Source organism: Parasteatoda tepidariorum, chromosome 8 (genome assembly GCF_982258835.1).
Source record: "Parasteatoda tepidariorum strain Cologne lab strain chromosome 8, Ptep-v5.0, whole genome shotgun sequence".
Classification (NCBI taxonomy): domain Eukaryota; kingdom Metazoa; phylum Arthropoda; class Arachnida; order Araneae; family Theridiidae; genus Parasteatoda; species Parasteatoda tepidariorum.
The window spans coordinates 16,272,775-16,297,714 of NC_141762.1; the positions used below are offsets into that span (position 1 = coordinate 16,272,775).

Genomic DNA, 24,940 nt, shown 5'->3' on the forward strand with positions numbered 1-24,940 from the left:
GACGCTAGGCATGAGTGAGAACAAGTTTTTCTGACCATTTCTTCTTCGTGTAAGCACATTTTTTTGTGTTTTCCTGTCATATTATAGAGAAAATGTTATTTATTTCTAATATTAAAATTTTGATATGTAGTATTGAACAAAATTAATGAATAAGTTTTAATAAATCTAGAGGTAATGTGAATTTTTTTTTCTTCTAATTTTAGTGTTGTTAACTAATTAAAATGAAACTGATGTAATACAGTAAAACCTTGATCCATCTTTCCCGCATCTTTCGTTTTCCTGCATGTATTGTCTTGTTTAACAATCCCTTCACAAATATTATTCTTATAATGTTAAAAATACCTGCTTAGATAATTTTTTGAACTAGCAGATTCCCGCCTCTATTATTCATAAATTCTACTGACATTTTCCAAAAACCTTGAAGTAATTTCATCTGGAGAGGAAAAATACTGATGATGAAGACTGATACTGATGATGAAGAAAATGAGGATTTCTTACAGTAACGGGGGGAATTCACGATCGCAACGCTTGAAGACACCATCTGGGGAGAAGATCTGTTCCATGTCTTGACCCTCTCCCCTTCCCTATTCTCAGTTGTATTTTCTCCTTTCTTAATATTTTTTGTATTTAACTGTCAAAAATGTTTTTTTTTTTTTTTTTTTTTTAAATTTTCCTGGCGCTTTCTTTTAGAGCTATGTTTAATATAGTTTTCAGTTCCATATTGTTCCCTAACTTAAAAGTTTTTAATCTATTTGAAAATTAAGAAAGAAACTAACGTAAACTTCCTTCTTCTATGACTCTCCACACGCTAATGGTGAAAGCAGGCGAAGTGCTGACATGGGTAGAGGGTTCTAATTTACGCCACCTATTGCTCATTTCGATCGCCAATGCCTCAAACGACAGGTTTAGTGCTTATGTATGAGTTGATGAAAATGTTGAATCTTGTGTTGTCTGTTCAAGAACTGGTTGCAGAAGCTGAAGAAGTGCACAAGAAGTTGAAGACAATGTACTTAGCCACAACCAGGTCTCAAAACATTTGAAACAATAAAAAACTTTCTGTATTCATAGGAACTAACAGGAAATAAATTACAAATGTCGAAAATTTATTGTTACCGCTAAGAATAAAAGATTGTGTCCAATCCAAAATTTACATATATTTTAAATAAGTAAGTCTGTTATATTCACCCTTTTGCATTGCCCAAATTTTTGCATTTAAGTTCATAATTTTAAAATTTTTAGACTAATTACTGAATTATTTGTTTTCAACTCCATTACTTTTTTATTATTTTTCATACAATTTTATGTCATTGTTCAATATTTTAAGTTGACACGCATTCGTCGTTTTTCCGTATCTATCATTCGTTATGAATGGTCCCTTTGAAAAAGATCGATTGAAGTTCTACTGTATGTATGTAGTTTTGTTTTTAGACTTAATATTTAAAAATGTGTGTAATTTCTAACAAATTTTATTTCAAAAACTAATATCAGTTTCAGTATAAAATACAATTGAAATGTGCTATCAAAAATATTAAAGCTCTGTTTTTTGACGGTTTTAAGGCGTTGGCTTTAATGACAAAATCATCTGATGATAACTCATTTTATGATTTTAGCTGATAAATATTTAGATTTTCCATCTAATTAAATTACTGATGAAGATAGTGGGGGGGAGGAAGATTGAATAGATATGAATAATTAAACTGGGGAGGGGGTAGCCACGAACAAAAGCGGTCGTTACTTTTTGAAAAAACCATAAAGGACAAATTATTGGTCGGTGTCTTGGGATATTCATCCACTTTTAGATTCACCTGGATAATTTTTTTAAAAAAAATTTTCCGCACATGCGCTGTATAAAGCAACTACTTCAATTACTCTTATCTGGCGCAGTTTTTATTATTATATTTTTTAATTTTTAAAGCAGTAATTTCGTTATCAGTTTAAAATTGATTCAAACGCTTTGTTTAATTTTTTTTTATATTTAAGCTATAGCAAAAGTGGCACTAGACCTAGTATATATTTCGGACATTTACCAAAGGTCTAGTCATACTAGGTCTGGTTAAGTGCCATTGCCCGGTATATCCTACACTGATGTTTTTTAAGGTCAAGTGCCATTGCCCGGTATACCCTACACTGACGTTTTTTTAAGGTCAAGTGTCACTGCCCGGTATACATTTGCCCGGTATACTAATGTTTTTTTAAGGTCAAGTGCCACTGCCCAGTATACATTTGCCCGGTATACCCTACACTGATGTTTTTTTTAAGGTCAAGTGCCATTGCCCGATATACATTTGCCCGGTATACCCTACACTGATGTTTTTTTAAAAGTCAAGTGCCATTGTCCCGTATATATTTGCCCTATACTCCAAACACTGATGTTTGTTATAATCTATCGTTAGTAAGTATTAAAATATCGAATAAATGTAATTATATCCACGAATAAATTAATATCAAATCGGATGTAATAAATATTTCGGACATTCACCAAAGCGACTAATTTGATTTGTCAACATTCACCGGTGAAAGTCAACAACCACCGATTTCGGTCATTCACAGTAACATGCACACCATTTACATAATAACCTCATCAGGACGATTATTTCATATTTTGCCTAAATAGTATCCGGCATTTCAAAAAATAAAAATAATTGGTTTTGTTGGCGATAAAGAATCATGCATAGTACAGGTAAGGAAGATATTAACCTCGAAGGAAAAGTGGATGAATATCCCAAGGAACCTGGTGAGTCTGACAGTGAAAATGATTTTATAGGTAAGACTTTTCCTTTTCCAGAAGGCGCTTAAAAAAAATCAAAGATTAAGGCCTCACATACCTTTTAATGCTTCAAAAAAATCGATTTTTTTAATAATATTTTATTCTATTCTATGGATCTTTCTGAAAATTTGGAAAAAAAAAGCATAAAAAAATTCACATTAGATCAAAAGTTATCGAAAAAATAAGTCATACATTTTCTTTAATAAAATATGTCCTGTTTTGTGTTTAAACTCATTTATCTCAAAATGCTATTTTTACACCTTGCGCGCACAATATCTCGAAAACTATTGATTAGAATTGCACAAAATTTTTACAGCAGGTCTCAAATACCTGTTTCTATAAATTAACGAAGCCATTTGAAGGTGGGATTAATGTATTGACATTTAAAAAAATGAAATAGCAATTTTTTTTGTTAAAATTTTTTAATAAATTTTAAAAAAAATTTTTGCATAGAGAAAAAAGTAAAATTATTTGTTCATTCTTCGTCATTTTAGTTTTACCATATATATTTCCATACTCACAAAAAAAAATCAAGCAAATATTATGTAAACTTTTTCCAGAAGCTTGCGCGCAAATAAAAACAGAAAAATTTTATTGAATTAAAATTTCAATTAATTAAGAAATTTCCTAATTTTTGAAAAAATTTTTTGCATTGTTTTCAAAATGTAGACTATGTATAGTGTCATATTTCAAAATTTGGTATTTTTAGAATAATTATTATAAAATTGGCAGATGATTGAAAATTGCTCGTTTTCTCTCATTTTTTACCTATTAAAAGGTATGTGAGGCCTTAAAAACAAAAATCGGAACTGATTCAAAAAAAGAATTGTCTAAAAATAACACGCTTCATTTAACATGGAATTTTGTTAGATCACCTTTTTTAAACATCCTACATCCATTGGTCTCCTACGCCTTTGCTGTCCCGCAGTGGACTGATCGTTAAGACCCAGCAGATCACCGAAGTCAAGCATCACTGGCTGCGGTCAGTGTGCGGGTGGGTGACCACTTGGGTCAGTCTGTGTAGGGACCGAGGGTGTGCGGTATTGGTTCTCGTTAAACTGTGTTACCGTAAAGTGCTCGACTTCGCGCGCAGGTCGTCGGGCTACCGAAGCGGGGATCAAAATTGTGATGGCATGTCTTCAGATCATCCTCCGGGATGTTTCCCAGACCGTCGCCAATAGCCCATTGTGCAGCTCTAGTGCGACGTTTGATGAGTGGCTAATTTGTAAGAGATTTAGTGTTAACCAGTGTGGAATACGAGGAGGTTCACAACGTTACACACCAAAGATAATAAAATATTATTTATTGTATAATAATATTTGTTGTGTCTTGTTATAATAATAGTTTCAATTATTTTGTGAATTAGTATCTCAAAATTTTGTGATTGTATATTATTTTCTACTTCTAATTAAACGTATTATTAAAAAGGTTAATTAAAAATTTTAAAGCACAGTAGAATATTGAAGTAATGGAAATCTAAATATTTCATTGTATGAAGTTTTTTTTTCTTTCTAATATAAATTTAATATCTAGAGCTGATTTGTTAATAATAAAATTCTGTTATGAAAAAACCCGCTTTTTCGAGGTTTTTTTTCGGGTTGGGTAAACGTCTGATGGGGCATATATATCCCGTCAGATTCGAAAACGTTAATTACTTCTTTATTATTTGTGATTTAGTATTTACTTGTTTATTATTTACTTATTTATTATTTTATTAACTATTTATTGTTATCACTTATTTATTATTTCCTTATTTTTTATTTACTTATTTATTATTACCTATTTATTATTTTCTTTAAAAATGTTTGATTCAATCGTTATTTATCAAGCGTAAATGTTGTTCTAAGTCCAAGTAGGATAAGATGGACAAATAAGTAACTGGTTAAAAATTGGTTATTGAGATTATTTTTAATTGTTAAGTACTCATCGAGAATTAAAATTTACAAAATGTATGACTTTTTTTCTTTTTGAAAAGTTATGATGTAGGCATTTTGCGTAAATCTAGAAAAATAAATTAATTCGAGTATGATTTGCATTAACAATGTTATTTGTTACTCGTCCTTAGTTTAAAATCAAACTCAATTAGTAATTACATAACTCCCTGTCTTTTTTTTCTTGTTTGCATGCTTTTTATCTAAAAACATATTTATTACTATATAAAATTGGTGATAAAAAGAAAATCATTGTCTTTGATAAAACATATCTCAAAGATAAAAATTACTTGTGATCAAGAAATTGAGTCTACTAGCAAGGAACAAAAGAAAGACACGAAGGACAAAAAATGCCGAAGTAAGTGTATATATATATATATATATATATATATATATATATATATATATTTTCAATTTCGTTTTATTTATTTTCCTTATTTACGTTGAAAACAAATATAATGAGGTAAAGAGTTGTATTGATAAATAATTTTTTGTCGGAACAAGCCAACTCAACTTGGGAGGGAGGGTCAAATCTAAAATTGTCAAAGATAATATTGATCAACAAATATCAAATCAGCTGTATAGTTATCAAAGATTTTTTTTCCTTAAGTTTCTATATTTTTATTTTATGGCAACTTCTAATATTTTTACTTCGCTTACGAAAAAATAATTCCAAATATTTTTATTTGCGTTTTTATTTTTTACCTTTTTTTTCTTTATAAATATCAATTTACCATGTATAGGAGCGCACAGATTTAAGAATAATTATTAAAGAAACATGCACCGAATCGTTTTAAACAATTCAAAAAATTCCCGGATGGAATAATTGTTTTCCACTTTAACGACTACTATTCCTAAAAACAGTAAAACACCATGAGAGCAGCACAAATAACAAACAAACAATAAAATACCATAACAGCAGTTTCAAAACAGAAATTTGGGGTTGCATAGAAGGTTAATTATGCAATTTACTAACTCTCTTAATATAAAACAATTGCCTAATTGTCTCATAACTAAATATATTAGCAAAACTAGCTTTCAACTTGTTCGTATTAGGAACATACTATATTAAAAAAAATTTTAATAAAATTATAAATTGAAAATTAGCAATATGTTCGTTAAAGTTTTGGAAAAACGTTCCGCCTCACTAAAAAGTTGCGGAACGTCGAACCGCCTAGACCTCACTACACTCCTAGAGTTAAATACAGGGTGATTCTAAAAAGATGGGCAAAATTTTAGGAAGTGATAGTACACACCCAAGCAAACAATTGTTATCAAAGAATGCATGGTCGAAAACAAAACGCAAAACCGCTAGAGGGCGTGAAAGTTTATGTTCCTATAAGAGGCAAAAACACACAAAGAACGATGAAGTTAAGTTATAAAAGCAAATTTAATGGCATGTGGTTACAATAAGTGTTCAAAACAGTGGCCGGCAGCTGCTATGCATGAAATACAACGGCGAAGAAAAGATAGGCGAACATTCTGTAACACACCAGGCATATCACGAACTTTCCCTGCAGCTGCCGAAAGCTTGGCGACAAGTTCTTCTGCAGATTCAATGGGAGTCTCATACATAAGAGCCTTCAGCTGTTCCCCCGAAAAGCCAATTATTTTTTTTATATTTTTAGACATTGTAGCACTCGAATCAGCAGCTTTTATGTATGAATCGTGACGAAAAATTTGCATACGAGCTCTTCTTCTTCCCATAACATGCAAATAATAACAACTGAACATGAAACAACTTTCCAAATGAGCCAGCACCTTTGCGTTTTGTTTTCGACCATGCATTCTTTGATAAAAATTGTTTGCTTGGGTGTGTACTATCACTTCCTAAAATTTTGTCCATCTTTTTAGAATCACCCTGTATAATTAGCTGGAAAATTGAGAGAAAAAAAAAAACTCAAATGAAAAATGGCAACCTAATAATCTCGAACCCGAACGAAAACAATTTCCTCTTAAATACCGATGAAAAAAATGCAATGCATAGTAATATAACATTTATCATTTAAAATACTTCTGAAATTTATAAAAAATTAATAGAATTTGTTTTATTCTTTTTGAAAATTTTGTTGAATCGCTTTTTTTTTTAAATGTTAGACAAATACATTTTGATTTAAATAATTAATTGTTGAAAATCGCTTGCAAAAACTCAAATATGAACCCAGTATTAAAGGGACTAAATCATGACGTTAAAATAGTGAATAGATCGAAACTTTCAATTCTGAATTAGCTGTTGAAAATCGCTTGCTAAAACTCAAATAAAAACCCAGTATTAAAAGGACTGAATCATGACGTTAAAGTAGTGAATAGATTGAAACTTAGAATTCTTAATTAACTGTTGAAAATCGCTTGCTAAAACTCAAATATAAACCCAGTATTAAAGGGACTGAATCATGAGGTTGAAGTAGTGAATGGATTGAAACTTTCAATCTTGTTACAGTGAATTGAATTTGGCAGATTTGATGACTGGGTATTTTTAAGGCAGATCAATAACTATTATGCTTTGTTTACAAGCATTCATTGCATTTGGTACGGTCATATACTGTTTCTTAAAGTTTTCATAGGACTAGTTCTTAAAATTTCTCTGATTTAAAAACTTTGCTTAAAGTAATTTTTAAAATCGGGGCTGCATGCAGTTAAATTCTGCAAATTTGAAAAGCCCTTGCTGTGAAAAAGTGCATGTAATCATAGTTTCAGATATCCTTTCTCCGTATTTAAATTGATTTCAGTTTCTGAAGATCAAGTTTGAAATTATTCATCTTTGATTTAAGAAAATGTGTGAATAGTGTAAATAATAAGTGGTTACCTGAAAGAGTACATTTCTTTCGCACTCTCAGAAGTAACGCTAAAATCACTAGATTTGTGACGAAATGGGAACTCACAAATATATGACGAAAATGTTGCCTCAACTCGAAACTTCGTCGTCGTGCATTGTGCGACATTGTTAACTAGACGATCGAAAATAAACTGACGAATTACGCTGACCAGCCATTATGGTGATCAAGAGTAGTCAACCGCGTGCTATGAACATTCCGGGTTCGAATCTCGCTTGGGGCATGGGTGTGATTATTTTTTTTTTTGCTCTATTCGTCCTTTTTGCTTTGTTAAGGCGACTATAAGGTTTTTTTCTTTAAAAAAATAATAAAATGACGAAATATTTTTTTACTATTGACGAAATTGCCTCTTCAAAGAAGTGACTATAGTTATTTCGTCACTTTGACGAAATGTTCACTCGGAGTATGTACTAGGAAACAGTTTCGTCAAAAGTAGTTGTAGTTAATTTACGTTTCACTAGAGCTGCACAATGGGCTTTTGGCAACTGTCTGGGAAACAACCATGAAGATGGTCCGAAGACAAGCCATCACAATTTTGATCCTCTGCAGAGGGGGTGGCAACCCCGCTTCGGTAGCCCAACGACCTGCACGCGAAGTCAAGCACTTTACGGTCGAACAGTTTAACGAGTACCAATACCACATACCCTCGGTCCCTACGCAGACTGATCCAAGTGGTCACCCACCCGCACACTGACCGCAGCTAGTGATGCTTGACTTTGGTGATCTGCTGGGAACCGTGTCTTAACGATCAGTCCACTGCGGGACCAGTTTCGTAAAAAAAAAAAGAAAAAAGAAGGAAACTTTTGTGAATAATGAATATCCATTTCTTACAGTTCTATAGTTTAATATTACTCTTTGATATTTTTTTAAACTTTTCCTAGCGCACTAGAAGGCTTCAAAGGAGAAAAAAAAGTTATAAATGTTAAGGTTCCGGATTTGTGTAACCAACGACATGACAATGGCTATATCGGCATTGCAAACACGACTCCTTTATTTCTCTTACAAGCTGATACTTATCGGCCTGAAGATGGGTGAGCTTCAAGCCGCCACTGAGGAGCGAACCCCATTTTTTTTACAATGATAGTTCAGAGCCTTTAACCACAAAACCATCGCCGCCCAATTCCTCTCGCTCTGCATTAGTTTTAATTTGGTTATGATTTATTTCTAGCTTTCAAGTGAATATGAGCTTTGAAGCTATAGGACCGAAAGAAAGTAGAAATTTGCCAGGAATAATATTTTTACACGAGATAGCATTCTGTAAAGAAACATGGAAATTATGCTTAAAGCCGATAGCTGATGCAACAGGACGTATGGTTTGTATTAATCATGAAAAATTAGTTATTATTCACTCATGTAAGCAGCTTCTAAGAAACACCAATTTCATAAGTATTTCCTTTAAAAAGATTTCTTTGCGATTTAGTTCACTATCGCTCTTTTGGAAGCGATCTCCCTATCCAGTGGCGTTTAACGACCCACTCATCTCGTTAATCGTTTCCTTGAATAAAATCCTCCGGGATGTTTCCCAGACCGTCGCCAATAGCCCATTGTGCAGCTCTAGTGCGACGTAAATTAACAACAACCAACCAACAACCTTGAATAAAAAACAAATTTAATTTTTGACTTCTTTTTTTTTCAATTCAGGTAACAAACTTTAAAATAAATAAAATCTTGCATTATAATTTCGAACAACTATATAACCTAGCGGAAAATCTCCAAAAAGGAAAGCGGGTTGTTAAATGCTGCTGGATTGTAAATTAGTCTCCTGGAACTGATTACGGTCCGCTTCGATCGCTCATTTTACCTTAGTCTTATTTAATACCTCAGCTTTACTGTTCTCATTTTTTTTATGCTTTATCTCACGTGGGAAGCTCGGTCGTTTATAAGTTATCGCTCATCAATCTCATGGAGTCTGCTTTGCTTGCTCACTTCCCAAGTCGTCATAATAGTGAGGCAAGCTTGATGTTTTCCTTGGGTCTTTGATTCATAGGACTCTAGCGGGCCATGAGTACGGCTATATTTCTTTTGTTTTAAAAAATTGGCAATTATAAATATTTAGTTTTGTTAAAATAATAAAATTAATAATTAAAAAAATAATAACTTATGAAATAATTTTAATTAATAATATTTAATTAAATTAGCAATGAAAATTTGATAGATAAAAAGCATTCTTTACTATTTCATAATATTGATGTAATAAAAAAAAAGCAATCTCTTCATTTTTAGGAGCTCTGCACTAAACGACATCATATAAATCAGAATTATAAAACTGGAAAAAAGAATTATTTCAGCATTATTAGATTATTATCCAAGCGGAGCCTTCAAAGGCAAAAACACTCATTTCTTAAAGCTGTAATTCTGTGCGTAAAAAAATAAATAAATGAAAAGTAAATAAATAAATAAAGAATAATAAATTTAAAAAAGCTTAAGTATAAAATTTAAACGAAAAAAGTAAAAAAAATGTTACGTTTTCCGTTTTTGAAGAAGGAATTTTATTTTATTTTCTTAAATGACGTTTGGAAAAGAAAAATCAAATATATTTTACCATAACAAGCCAAAAACCTCCGCAAAACGAAAATTGTTAAATGACCTCACAAACTCCGCTGGTTCTGTTTATTTTACTTCCATGTGATAGCAGAATTATTGAAAAATCAAAATCGGAACAAAGTTATATTCGTTCCATGAATGCAAACTTAAGGCTTTTTCAATGGATATCCTAAAAAGTTAGCTGATAAATTTAAATAATTTTATAATGAGTTTTGAATTTTTTATTTTACCTCTTCTAAAATGTATCATAGAGCTATGGTGGGTCAGGGGATAGAGCACTCGCCTCCTAGTAAGGTGACCCGGGTGATACGATTTCCACACTTGGCTCGCCCCAATCACCAACCACGGTGCTGATGCAAATAATCATCAGTGGTAGACGGATCAAGGGTTAAAGTCCCCTCGCCGTCAGGCTATCCATGAAAGATTTTCGTGGTTTTCCTCGCCACGTAACGCAAAGGAACGTAGGAAGGAAAATTATTCATTCCACGAAGGAAAATTTCATCTGATGCTTGATCCGGGAGTTTCCTTGTCTTCTGGATTGGATTCAAAATTACAAGGTTTCAGAGTTGAATATTAGTAGTAGTAAACTCAAATTTTGTGTTGGTTGTTTGACGACAGTTATATATATATAAAAAAATGTATCTTAATAATGATTCAGATTTTAAAAACGATATCAATTTTTGAGCTAGGATATATTCAAAAAAACGGTTTAACATGTAACACTATAATACACGCGATTCCGAAAGTCTCCACAAATTTTAATGAAGTACATAAATAGTAGCTTAATAAACTCATTTTTTTATTTATTTCTAGTCATATTGTTTTTTAATGAAACAGTGACAGTTACAAAAATAACTTACTGTTATGTTTTTAATTCTCACGGAATGTACGAATCCTTATAGTTTTCAACTTAATTTTTTTAAAAAGGATTTTTAAAATACTGTATTAAGGGCGGTTTGTAGGCAACACCCGCTTATAATAGTATTTTTGTTTATTTTTTTGTAGGTGGTAGCGTATGACACTCGTAACCATGGAGACAGTGGATGGATTACTAATCTTAGTTATGAATCCATGATGGAAGACTTGAAAAATATAATGGAACATCTACACATGCCTAAAGCTGTTCTTGTGGGTCATGGAATGGGTGGTAAAACGGCAATGGAATTTGCTTTGAAATTTGTGCGTAAATATTTGGTGTATTGAATTTCACATTTCTTTCATCCTTTTTGTAGTACCACATTTTAAAATATGCATATCTACGTTAAAAAAATATGAAAGCATATTACCCATGTGCAAAATGGGTCTTGTTTTGGATTTGATGGCGTCCGCACACTTTTCAACTGTGTTCAAGAGTTATAGTAAACAGTGCGCATGCGTCGTCATTGCATGCGTTTCCATGGCAACCGCTGCTGCTTTTCTTTTTTTTCCACTAGCAGGCATTTTTAATGTATTTACATAATAATAATTTTAAATATTTTTATTATTATCGTATAATTACTGGCTTGACGGTGATTTTAATATAAATGGGAATGCTGAAGAAGGAAAAGTATTTTCTGACGTCTTGAAACACGTACATAGTCCGACGACAAACATCAATTGAGACAGTTTTTGCAAACCATTATTTGAAATGTTGTGGCGTTTAACGGAATCAATCCAGAAGGAAAAAAGCAGTTGACAAATGGGTAACCAGTGATCGTAATATGGCGATCACAGCTTTTTTGTTGATTTTGTTTTTTTTATTATCTGTTATTTTGAAACCCTTTATTCCATGAAATAAATAATCTCTAAAAACTGAAGTGGAGGTTTATGAAAGCTCTTCTTTCGAATTCCCCGCAGTACAAAACATTTGACCTCAAATCGAACTGTACTGTCAGTACGAATTTTACAAAGAGAAAATATTGAGAACAGTAAAGTAATATATATATACTAGGAGGCTTCGCCCCCTGCTCGCTGGCGCTCGCCAACCCCCGGAACTGCTTTCGCAGTTCATTTCGGATTGCTTCGCAATCCGATGTTCGCTTTGCTCGCTCATTGGATACGTTCTTAACGTCTAGCTTTTGTATACATTTTTGAACACTGAAGTTCCGAAAACTTTTCACTGTAGAAAGTTCTAAACCTGTGCATTTCAACATTAATTTGAAATTGCAAACAGTTCACATATTTTTCGTAACCACACTATTCTAAATTTCAGTTGTTGAGAAAAGTAGCTGCTGTAAAGTTTGTTTTAAAGAGTTTCCCACAAGAGGGCTAAAACCATGTGTTGTAAAACAATATGAAATAGTACTGAACGCCGGATGTCGCCTTCGATGAAGATAATTTTGTGAGAATTTTTTTGATAATTCGGTGAGAATTCACCCGATTAGCCATTTGATGCTCACTACGTGCTCTTGCTCGCCGTAGCCTTTCAATTAAAACGTATTAGCGTTTTATATAATATAGATTAACCATATGATGCTCACTACGTGCTCTTGCGCGCCGAAGCCTATCAATTAAAAATGAAAACTGTTGCCAACGCGAGAAAAGAAATATCATCGGTTTTATTGATACATACGTACGTATTAGCGTTTTATATAATATAGAAGATATAAAAGGTTCACTTTAATTTTCTCAATATTTTCTCCTTGTAAAATTCGTACTGACAGTACAGTTCGATTTGAGGTCAAATGTATTGTACTGCGTGGAATTCGAGGGAAGAGCTTTTATAAATCTCCTTATCTACATAATTATTAATGCTAGTTATTCAAGACATCATTATAATACTGACTAGATGAACGATAATAATAAAAATTGTCAAACATTATGGACCGTGTTTACAATTGCAATATTGGCCCACGGAGGAATTGAACTTATGACCTTCGCTTTATTAGCACGAGCTCGTACAAGTTTTATTTATCTAATTTTTTTTTAATGCAGCAGTGTTTTTTTTCTTCTTCTTTTCATTACCAGCCTGATTTAGTAGAGAAAATTGTTGTTGAAGATATGTCTCTGAAATATCAAAACGGAGGTGAGAACGACTTCTGCATGAAATATTTTGAGTTGCTTACGGAATCTCTTAATCACATTCCACCTCATATCAAAGATCTCGAGAACGCCAAAGAATTTTTGGCCTCATACATTCAACAAAGAATACCAGAGGTGAGTATGTAATGCCAATTTTTTTTAGACAAGCGTTACCTTTTAATTAAAATTAATAAAATTAATTTAAATATATGAAAGAAAAATTAAAAGAGAAGAATTTTTTTCTTATCTATATTTGTGCTCACACAAAGCTTAATATATATACAATAACAAGTGGTGTATCTAATGTTAAAGTGAATGATTTTATGCAATAACAATTTCTCTAACACTTTATTTATTAATGTTATTAGCAATAATATTAATAGTGAACAAATTAGTAATGTCTTTTATTTTACTACGTTCCTGGTCATAGTTAGGTTTCTGGTTAATTCCGCAAATCTATTGAGGTATAGATTTGAGTTTCTACTGTGAAAATTTATTACAATAAAATCACCATACAAAATTCCTGAGATTTCCCAAACTGTAATGATTGTCAGCCAATATAACTTTAGATGCTGTTACTCATTTTTAATTCATTTGTCTAAACCAGTGATTCTCAACCACTGTGCCGCGGCACTTTTGTGTGCCGCCAAATTCTTAAAATGTGCCGCCAAATATTAGAAATGATACAATAAAAATTAATGCTCTTTTTATTACAAGTGAAGTTTAAACTAAAGAAAAGTGTATAGATATATAATATTATATATATACTTTTTATAATTTTTCCACACATTAACCACGTGAACATCTGTTTGTGGGCGATTGTCTTGTCTGCGACAATCTTAAAATAAGAAGGAAGTGTTTAAATTGTCTTTGACACACAATTTTAAATAATGTTGAAATTAGTAGGACATTTAATGACTATTAAAATTATTAATTAACAAAGGCTAAAACAAGCTAAATACTAACTTCCAAGCGAAAATAAAAGCTAATCATTAAAGTAAGCTATGCAATTAATAGTTATAAAAACAAATTAACAAAGGATAACTAGCAAAAAAAAATTAGCTAACATAGTTAGCAAAAAACTAACTAACAAGAAATCACAAAAAATAATAATTAATGTAAAAAAACTAACAGTTAATAACTATGGAAAACAAGCTAACAATTAATAACTAGCAAAAAAAACTGTTACTGACTAATAAAAAATTAGTCGAAAGAAATAATTAATCCCTTAATAAATGTGCTTTTGTAGTACATATTATTTTATTTCACATTCAAAACTATTATCACAAACTATTTAACACAGTGTATTATAGGTAATTAAACAACTTTTAAACTAATTTTTTTCATTGTGTGCCGTCAATTTTCGAAATCTTTAAAAGTGTGCCGCCACAAAAAAAAGGTTGAGAATCACTGGTCTAAACGCATGCACATTATGGATCCCAAGTAGATACTTAAACGAAGAAAAAACAAAATCGAAATCTAAAGAATCGAAATCTAAAGGAATCATTATCGGTTATTTGAAATTTTACTATACTTATAGTCAAGGTTAGTTTTCTAATTAAATTCCACAAAACTATTTAGCTCTTGGTTTGAATTCCTGCAGTAAAAATTTACTATAAAATCACCTTACAAAATTCCTGAGATTTCCCAAACTGTAATAATCATCAGCCAATATGACTTTCGATGCTATAACTCATTTTTCACTCATTCATTAGGGGATTACAAAATTAATAATAAAACATGAAGAAGAAAAAAGCAATCGAAAGCTAACTAATCAGTATTTAAGAGGGTTGAACTAAAATGAATCAAAACTGGTTTAAGTGCCGGAGGGAGCTCAGATGAGGTTGAAATACGATTATTCGAAACACTTCCAAGTTTCTCTTGCAATCAAACAGGTTTTGATATTTTCAGCACTGTCTCTCTTATTAGTGATTCTTTGAATCTCGATCTAGGTTTTTGTGTTTTTCATAGCTTACTTATTAATTTGGGTGCTATTGTGTATAATTTTGAATCAAAAATCTATATTAAATTAGAGCATTGCTGAACACTCTCAATAGCATATTAACGATTTTCTGTTCTTGCTGCATTTCTCATTGCACAGTGTGAAAAAAAAACATCGTGAATAACTTTTGATCTAGTGATTAGATCCTCGCATACCAGGAGTTATTGATTCATAGAGATGACTTCAAATATGTTAATTAGCTTGTGCAAACGATATTGTTACAAAATTAGGCACAAGAACGTACTTTCTCTGAATAAGTGTGCCTATTTTTTTGTTTCTGGATTTTGATTTTTAACCTTCAAAATATAACGGGTAGTTTCAATCTGAGAAATATTGTTTGTTTCAGAGAGCGTTCGAAAGTTGACCCCTTTAATGTTAATTTTACTATTGAGTATTTCGCCATTTCTCGAGAACGTTTTTAGCGAATTAAAATTTTTTTAAAAGTATATTCTTATTATTTTATTTAATAATAGCCTAAAAAAATTGAAAAGTTTGGTGCACAAATTTTTACATCATTTTGAAGAATGTACTTTTATTGGGTAAAATATAAAGTTTGAGCGAAATCAGCTCAATAGTTTCTGAAAAATTTAATTTAAAAAGTAATATATTTAAAATTCGATTTTTCAGGGACTATTCAACCGATTTCATTCAAATTTTCCATTTCGCGTTAAAAATGTGCATACCTTATAATTCACTTTTTTTTTGTATATTATTAAATAAAATAACAAATAATTATTTTTAAAAATTTGTTTTTTTTTCTTCATGAAATTATCTTTGGAGAAACGAATTTTATAATTGTGTGAATTTTTTTCTTCAATTCGTTTAAAAATTTCTCGAGACATAACGAAATAAAAAAATAAAATAAAAATTAACTTCCGACCGCTCACCTGTCCAAACTATGGCAGCTATATTTCCCAGATTAAGGCTACCCTCCCTCTATATTTTGAAGGTCATGCGTCAAAAAAAAAGCATGTTTATTCAGAGAAAGAACATTTATGTGTCTAATTTCGAAATTTATAATATCGTCTGCACTAGTTAATTAGCTTATTTGGGGCTATCCCCGTCAACCATTAAGTTTGAGTCCTGTACTTGGAAATCCCATCATTAGATCGTAAGTTATTCAGGATACTTCGTTTTTTTCCCCCTTGTGCTGTGCATAAAAACTTTTGTTTTTAATGTAGGAATATAGAGGTGATAAGAAAGGAGAAATAACAAAAGCCATGATGCCTCTTGAAATCGATTCATTGAGTGGAAAGTTTGAGTGGAAACTTCATCTGAAACTTTTTGAGTATTCTGTTAAGAATGCATTTGAAGCTGGACCAGAATTAGGTGGTTTCAGAGTTTTTAAATATGAAGGAGAATATCAAGGCCCAGCTCTTTTCCTATGTGGTTCTAGATCTCCTTATAAAGTGTGAGTTTTTTCTTTCTGCTTTTATTTCCTACCCCTTTCTGCAGTTGCAGACACATCATCCTACAATGGCCAAGCACATATAGCCACCTACCTTTTAACGGTCCCGCTGATCGTAAAGACGCGCTTCCCAATAGAACACCACCGGCTGCGTCAGTAAGCAGGTGGGTGACTACTTTGATCAGCCTGCGTAGGGACCGAGAGTGTGTGGTATCGGTCCTCGTTAAACTCTTCTACAGTAAAGTGCTCGAGTTCGCGCAGGTCCTCTGGCTTCTAAAGCAAGGGTGCCATCCCTTCTGCAAAGGATCAAAATTGCGATGATGTGTATTCGGGTCATTCATAGGGATGTTTCCCAGACCGTCGCCAATAGCCCATTGTGCAGCTCTTGTGCGATGTAAATAAACTACTATCTTTTAACGATAATGGAAGGAAAGCCACATTTTTACCCGACCACATGACGTAGATAGCAGCTGGTACTGCAAACTAGCAACTTGCGAAGTCCATTACCAATGAGAAGACTTTATGCCTGGACAGATTTAATTTGCACCTTGTGACGTATGCTTGACGGTTTTTTAGTGGGCTGAACGAACTCACTACCTCTAGTTCTCTGCCAGTGGGCGATGCCACACTGGAGCGCTACACTTGCATTCAAGCGCTCTCGAAACAAAATCGATTAGCAATAATATCGAATTTTTTTACTACGAGTTTTCATAAAGAAAGTATTACAAAGACATAAAATATATAATATTGATGGGAAATGGTCCCGCAGTGGACTGATCGTTAAGACACGGTTCCCAGCAGATCACCGAAGTCAAGCATCACTGGCTGCGGTCAGTGTGCGGGTGGGTGACCACTTGGATCAGTCTGAGTAGGGACCGAGGGTGTGCGGTATTGGTCCTCGTTAAACTGTTCGACCGTAAAGTGCTCGACTTCGCGTGCGGGTCGTCGGGCTACCGAAGCGGAGGTGCCATCCCCTCTGCAGAGGATCAAAATTGTGATGGCATGTCTTCGGATCATCCTCCGGGATGTTTCCCAGACAGTCGCTAATAGCCCATAGTGCAGCTCTAGTGCGACGTAAATTAACAACAACAGCAATTGATGGGAAATGAAGTTTATAATTCATGAGGAGGAATACCCTTTCCGTGGGTTGTTTTTTATAGTATTTACTCTCCATGCAACTTAAACGCGGGTTAAATTTACTCAATAAGTCCTCTGTGTCTACGCTTGAGTTAGAATTTCAGTTGTCTCCTGAGTTGGGTTAAAAACTAAAAGGATGAACAATGATAACCTATCTGTCAATTCAATGCCAGTAAAAAAAATTTAAGAATAATCTTTCAGTATTATTTATTTATTGTATGCATTATGAATTATTAAATACATATTATATATGTCTTTGTAACATTAAGATCCATGTTACAATTTTATATAATATGCAAATAATTTTGTAATTACATAAAAAATTACGAATTCGAAATGTAAAATAATTTTTATTACATAAAAATTTAGTATCTTAACTGTATCCATATAACGAACCGGTTTTTAGTGAACTTAAATTCTATTGCCCATGATCGTTTTCGTAATAGTCACATCTTAATATGGTTAATGGTCCTACTAATAGAATTTGATGCACTATGCTATAAATGAAAAAAAAAATTTTTTTTTCGTAGGATTATTTTTGTATTTAATTAGAATTTTAATAATGGTGAATCTGAAGGCATCGTTATTCTTAAACATTACTTTACTGAGATATTTTTTTCTTTCTGAATGGCTCTTAAACGTGGTGCTTTGATAGTTTTAATTATGCTTACATTATTCTATTACTGTCACAATGAATAAAGAGGCTGACTCAAGATTAAGAATATTTAATGGATTAATGATGAACTAATCCAAAAATGATAAAGTATGCTAAACTATTACAAAATTATACCAAAAATAATGATTAAGTTCAAGTATATAACACCGAAACAGAATTTTGTAAAAATAGAAATAAATTCATTAAAAAACAAATGTATGCATTTTAAAAAATTGCAGTGAAAAAATAAATAGAAAATTAAAATTATTTTTGAAACGAAGTTAAATCTAAAGATTTGTTTCTCTAGATTTTCGCTCATCATTGTTTTTTTATTTTCCTTTTTAAAAATCGACGTTTTTAACAAAAATAACTTTTCGTTCTATTTATTTTCTTAACCCTTTGACGCAGTGTTTTTACTATACATGTTTTTCATAAATTTTTTTATTATTTTGTATTAATTTAGGTCAAAATAATTGAAACATATTATATTTAAGATTTTTTTTTATGAAATACGCCATGATTATGAAATATACCATGAAACACCGGTGTCTTTTTCAGCGTTAAAGGTAAAATCTTCCAAAAAATAATTTTTCAAATTTGCCCTCATTTGCTGTTATTTATATCTAAAAGAAACAGTTATCCATCAGTGACATTTCTTTAATTAACAAAATCAATTTTTTATATATTTTTAAATATGAATGAAATTTTTTTTTCAAATCACTTCTTTTGCATTTTACATTGTAGTACAAATATAATTCTTGTAATATAATAGAATTTTTTAGCAACTATTAAATTGTTTTTAATAATTAAGAAATACCAAGAAAAAAAAATCTATAAAAGGGACACAGATGTCCCATTTGCATCAATAAGGGTCAACATCCTGTACAATTAAGAAATAAATCAATAAAAAAAAACTTGCATATTAACTAAATTTATTTATTTAATTTTTTTCTTTTTGGTCCTAGGTTAAAGGATAAGGATTTTATTGTGTCATACTTAAAAAATGCCACATTCAAAGAAATCGAAGGTGGAGGACATTTGTTGCACATTGATTTTCCCGAAAAGTTTTGTGAAGAAGTCGCCCAGTTCATAAATACATGAATTCACTACTCTGTCTGATGTCTCTTATTGTTTAGAAAAAGATTTAAAAAAAAAAAACTTTTTTATTTAAGAAATTTAAAAAAATTTCTTTTCTCAGAAATTATTCTTACTGAAAAACAAAATCACATAAAATAATAAATCTACTAAAAAAAAGTTGTATTAAATTATTTAATCTTACAAGCTAAGTAATAAAATTTTTTTAAGTTTTACGTTTTTTATAAGGGTAATATCGAATGAAGTAAGTATTTCGGGGATTAAGATTTGTCGGCATGTTATATATATACTTGACAGATTTTTCCTCAGAAACGCAACGAGGAAAATGTGTTATAAAAAGCATAATGAAGCCGTAGGAAACTGAAAAGTAGTGATAGGACTTATTTTCGTTCGATAATTAAGCATTTTCAATCACACCGACCGGGCTGTGTAGTGGTCAGGAATTTGACCTCACATCAGAATGGTCCTGGGTTCGAATCCCGGATAAGGCACGAATATTCTTTCATTCTCTGTACTATCTGTCCTTACTGTAATAGTTAGCCCGCCTAATAGGGTGCCTATGAAAGTGCGGCCAACAAATGTGTCCTACTGATACCTGAATGACGAGGGTCAATCGGGTAGGCAATGGAAAAAAAATATTTTTAATCACACCTATTGATCACCTCGTTAGTAATTCGTCAGATTTTTATAACGTTATTTTTTCATTAAAATATTGATTTGCGAATTCCGTACATATTATTTTGCTTGGTTACTTCTAGTACAAATGTATTATGCATTTATTTTTATTTTTACATTGAGCTCAACATAGCATAGTCGCATCCGGCTCTTGAGTTATTAAAATGTTACTTAATCCAAATAGATTCAATGTTCTTTCCATGCACACTTTTTTAAATTGGGAAAAAATTATCACATAAATTAATCATATTCAAAATTGCGTTGTAGATCAGCTTTTTTTTTAAAAAAAAGTTTTCAGAGATTTCAAGAAACAAGTGTGTTGTTTTCGTTTTTGCAGATCTGAGCTGCCCCATTTATCTACCATGACTTTAAATTCATAATTCGGCCACGTGATTCCATTTAATCTACATATGCTTTTTGTTAGAAGGAACTGAATGCTCTTCTGTGACTTTTAGGCATAACGCTCTGAGTTTTTCAGTCCCCGTTCTTAACTTTTGACGTTCTGATTATCTTAATTTGAGTGTATAATAAAGTTGAATAGTTATACTTCAATCAGAATATTTTTTAATATGGGTTTATAAACTCCGAAGTGTATTAGTATTTTCAGAGCACTACACAAACCTGTGTTCTTTTTCGTCACCATCCAAGAATTCGTTTGTCATATACAGGTTGTTCCAATTTTAATTAATTGCTTGTATGCATTACCTTGCAATTTATGAATTTTTTTAGTGACTTCAGTGTATGAACCTACGATTTTCTGTGTCGTAATCCAGATTGGAACCGTCCTGCAGCGGATTGATCGTTAAAAGACGGTTCCCAGTAGATCACCGAAATCAAGTAACACTGATTGCGGTCAGTGTCCTCGATCACCCTGCAAAGGGACCGAGACTGTGCGGCATTAACTCGCACTCGTTAAACTGTTCTATCGTAAAGTACTCACTTTACTGGATTAATCTGAGTTATCTGGATTAATCCCCCTAGTTAATCTGAGTATAAGCTATATAACTTTAAAATGATTTCGACATTTTAACAGCATCATAAACAGGCCGGCTGTTTAGTTGAATGAGCGAACCTGCATAAGCAGATAAAAGAATACACTACGAGTAACTGTAAACAATGAGTATTTCAAAAACTTCACTTGTCGCAAAATTAATGCATGCAATGCAATATTATTTCATAAGGACTTCCTTACAACTGCAAAATTTAGTTTTTAAGCCTAACCTTTGTTCCATTAGAAATACAAATCTATAAACTCTTAAAAAAAAAGAAGAAAAAGAGTGAAATAATGTAAATTTGGGGAAGATTTACGTATCAGTACCTACGGCTGTCACCTAATTTTGGCAACAGGTGGGCAGTAACTCACAGGAAACTAAAAGAAAAAAACAACATCACAAAAGGAAACCAACTCGAAGGGTTTAACTCGTAGCCACCCCCGGGCAAACTACTTAAAATTTTTGCAAGTACAACAGCCCTTTGGTTTCTTGGTGAAAACAGTATATGCAAAAAGGTACTCTTTTTGCCATATAAGTTTAGAATGAAAAATCGTCATTTAGAGGTGTTAATCTTTTTTATCATTTTGAAAATTAACTATAATTATAAAAATCAATAACTGGAAGTACTTTGGCATTTAAATTTATTAAAAAAGTGGAGTTTATCAAACTGAGTAGAGACCAATTCATTTAAATAAACTTAGTTTAATAAATTTTGACAAAAAAAGCAGTCATTATACTTAAACACTGGATATTTTTAATATGTGAAATAAGCCGTGATGGCTCAGGGGATAGAGCGTTCGTCTCCCAATGAGGTGAACCGGGTTCGAATCCCAGCGATAGCTGGTCGATACAAATTCCGCATCCGGCTGGCACCGACCACCGTGCTGACGAAAAATATCCACAGTGGTAGACGGATCATGGGTTATAGTCAGGCTAACCATGGGAGGTTTTCCTCTCCATGTAACGCAAATGCGGGTTAGTTCCATCAAAATGTCCTTCACGAAAGCAAATTCCTCCCAATACTCCATCCAAGAGTTTCCTTGTCTTCTGGATTGGGTTCAAAATTATAAGGCTACGGAGTTGAAGATTAGTAGTCGTAAACCCGAAAAATTGGGTCGGTTATAACTATGGTTATAAAATAAAATAATAAGTGAAATGTAATTGTGAAAAGAAGCACAAATGAAACTTAAAAATAAGAAAAAAACCATTTATTTGAATGATGGTAGTAGCAAAACTATACAAATTTTATGAACATCAAATATCACTTTCAAATGCACCGGAAGTTGGTTTTAAAGCTCACGTAAAGACCACATCCTAATTTATCTGTTCAATAATTCTTAAATAAAAAAAGGCCTACTCAGAGAATAGATAAATTGAGATAAGGTCTTTTTTTTTTTTGTTTGACAAGGAATTTGTAAACAACCCTGATTAGCTGCCTTTAATGGAAAACAAAGTTACAAAAAAGTTTAGGGAAGTTATACAAAACCTTCTGAGGCAGTGTGAGCTACAAAAAAAAGAAGTCTTAAATTAAGACTGATTATGACATAATCAGCTGCCTATGAGACATCAACAATGTTATAACATTTAACTGAAAAATATACAAATGCAAAAGCATGTTATAAGCATTAAATTATAAATTAGGGAAAAAAAACATTTTCATTAAGGTTCAAATGTGGTTTAGAAGTCATTTTTTGTCAAAGCTATAATTTTAAAAGTCAAGTTTTCATTGTTCACTCTTAAATGTATATGGCAAACTTGTTAAATATCATTGCGAATATAAACTAAATAAATATACGTTTAAAATTTAAAACAATTGCTTCTGATACATACATTTAAGAGATAACTTTCAAAATTATGATCACGTGCTATATTTTTTTTTGAAACACTTTAGAAACCTGAACGAAGTTTAAAAAATTAACATTAAAAACAAAATAAATAATATTACATTCGCAAAGCATGCTATACACTCAACAAATTATTATAAAATTGGCACTTTTGAAATTAATATTAAAAAGAAAAAAAAAATCTAAATGAAATTTTGATTAAACAAAACTGAGCATATAGACTAGTTTGCGAATGCAAAAGTGCAAGTTCTAAAGTGCTTCAATAAAAATTGAATACTACCAAACCACATTTGAAATTAAATCACAACAGAGATTACCCAAGCCCCTTAACCTGGCTACGTTAACGTCCCACTTCCTCAAAAAATAATATACAGAGACCATCATGGGCAGCAATAGCTCAGTTTCCTTATAAGCAGGTTTCAAGTTATAAAAGAACTCAGTGTTCGTTAAAAATTAAATAGAACACAAACTCCTTGCCGTTTTCCCCAACTCTTTGTCGCTGACAAAAAGAGTTGAGGGAACAGTTTGGCACATGAACACTATACCAGCTAGTCAAGTGAAAAGAGAGAGAATCGTTTACTTGTAGAAGAGCAACAAAACCTACAGGAAAGCGAGCTATTTCTGTAAACGCTCTTAAATCTTAACTCCCAACAGTTCTCCACTCTTAAATCTTCAAAGGAACTTAAATATGAGAGTGGGTCGAAATTTGATCATTGTAGCCGAGAATAAAGCCATCATTTAAAGGCTTAGTCCATCCAAGCCTGCTTCCATTGTGGCAAGAATACCGGTCAGCTTAAAATGTTCAGCATCGATTGAATCGGATGCTTTGTCTGTCCTGAATCAACACCATATTGTTTGGACCGGTCAATAAGTTTTTTTTTTTTAAAGACTATTATGCGAAGAAGGATAGTAGTCTGGTGAAGGCTCAGCAACTGGTTCTGGTGTTGTATAGAGTGGATTTGGAAAATCTGGTGGATGAGGCAGTGGTCCAGCAGCTTTAGGCCTTCTCCTATAGGCCATCAACCAACAGGAAATGGCAACTGCTACGGCAACTAATGCCAGCAATGTTGTAATAATCAATGAAATTATAAGTCCTAATTTTGGCAAGCAAACATTATCTATTTCTTCTATTGAAGGTCCTGAAAAAATAAACAAATACATGTATTATAGTCATAATCAGATGCAATTTCAAAACATTTTTATAAAAAAGTGCTAAGAGATTTCGTTCAAAATTTATAAAATGCAACCTTTTTCTAAGCCAACATTCATTTCACGAGATTAACAGAGATATATACTCCAACATAGATGAAGCAGACATTCGTGTGGATAAATAGCTCTATCAGATGCTGTATTCATATTTTATTAATAATCAATTAACCAATAATTATTATTAGTTACTTTTACAGATTATTAAGGGTAGTAATTAATTTTTGTAAGTTTAAGACTAGATTCGGTTACAGATTGATATTGCTAGGTGTTATAACGTCATTTAAAAACCATATTTTTTAATTGCCATTAAACAATGGTAAAAGCTTTAAAAGTTTCCAAGAAATATTTTTTATTCATAAATGTTCCAAATCAAATCAATCAAAGAAAATGTTTATAAACGATAATTAACTGAAAGTACCTTCTGTTGGCAGCGCCACCTGGTTTTCTTTCTTCTCGAAAGTAAGAATGGCATTTGATTGTACCATAATCTCTTCTCTTAGCGCTCCCTCTTGGAAGCCTTCTACGGCTAAACTATTACGGTCTGGCGCTTGACGTTTCTTCCTTCCAAACGCATCTACTCCATCGCAATTAACCTAAAATTTAGTATAATGAAATTAGCACTATCAGCAATAGAAGTTTTTTTTTAAAAAAAAGCAGGCATTATTTTTATAATTCAAATACATATTATCAATATAAAGGTGGAAGAAACCCTTAAATTTCTTGAAATAAATGTTTATTGGTTTAATAGAGTCGCAGAATTTAAATACTTTACCTTGGAACATTATTTAACAAAAAAATAATGACATGGCAGCAGAAATCTATAATCACATTATGATAGCAAACAGAA

General features: G+C 31.9%; 2 protein-coding genes across 3 annotated transcripts in view; one reads left to right on the plus strand and one right to left on the minus strand.

Annotated features, from left to right (window-relative positions):
* The first annotated feature begins 4,929 nt into the window (after positions 1 to 4,929).
* LOC107454215 (sn-1-specific diacylglycerol lipase ABHD11) lies at positions 4,930 to 19,418 on the plus strand. Its single transcript, XM_043042468.3, has 6 exons — positions 4,930 to 5,056; positions 8,701 to 8,845; positions 11,082 to 11,255; positions 13,023 to 13,211; positions 16,260 to 16,489; positions 19,244 to 19,418. The coding sequence occupies exons 1-6, from the start codon at positions 5,049 to 5,051 to the stop codon at positions 19,377 to 19,379; spliced, it is 882 nt and encodes a 293-aa protein (XP_042898402.1). The 5' UTR covers positions 4,930 to 5,048; the 3' UTR covers positions 19,380 to 19,418.
* Positions 19,419 to 22,233: 2,815 nt separating this feature from the next.
* LOC107454206 (uncharacterized) overlaps positions 22,234 to 24,940 on the minus strand; it is a 173,750-nt gene continuing 171,043 nt past the window's right edge. For both annotated transcript variants that reach the window (XM_087149893.1, XM_087149894.1), the window contains 2 exons: positions 24,512 to 24,686; positions 22,234 to 24,023 (listed from right to left, as the gene is read on the minus strand). In XM_087149893.1, the coding sequence (XP_087006019.1) occupies positions 23,767 to 24,023; positions 24,512 to 24,686 (432 nt within the window). In that variant the 3' untranslated portion in view covers positions 22,234 to 23,766. The remainder of the gene's footprint in view (positions 24,024 to 24,511; positions 24,687 to 24,940) is intronic.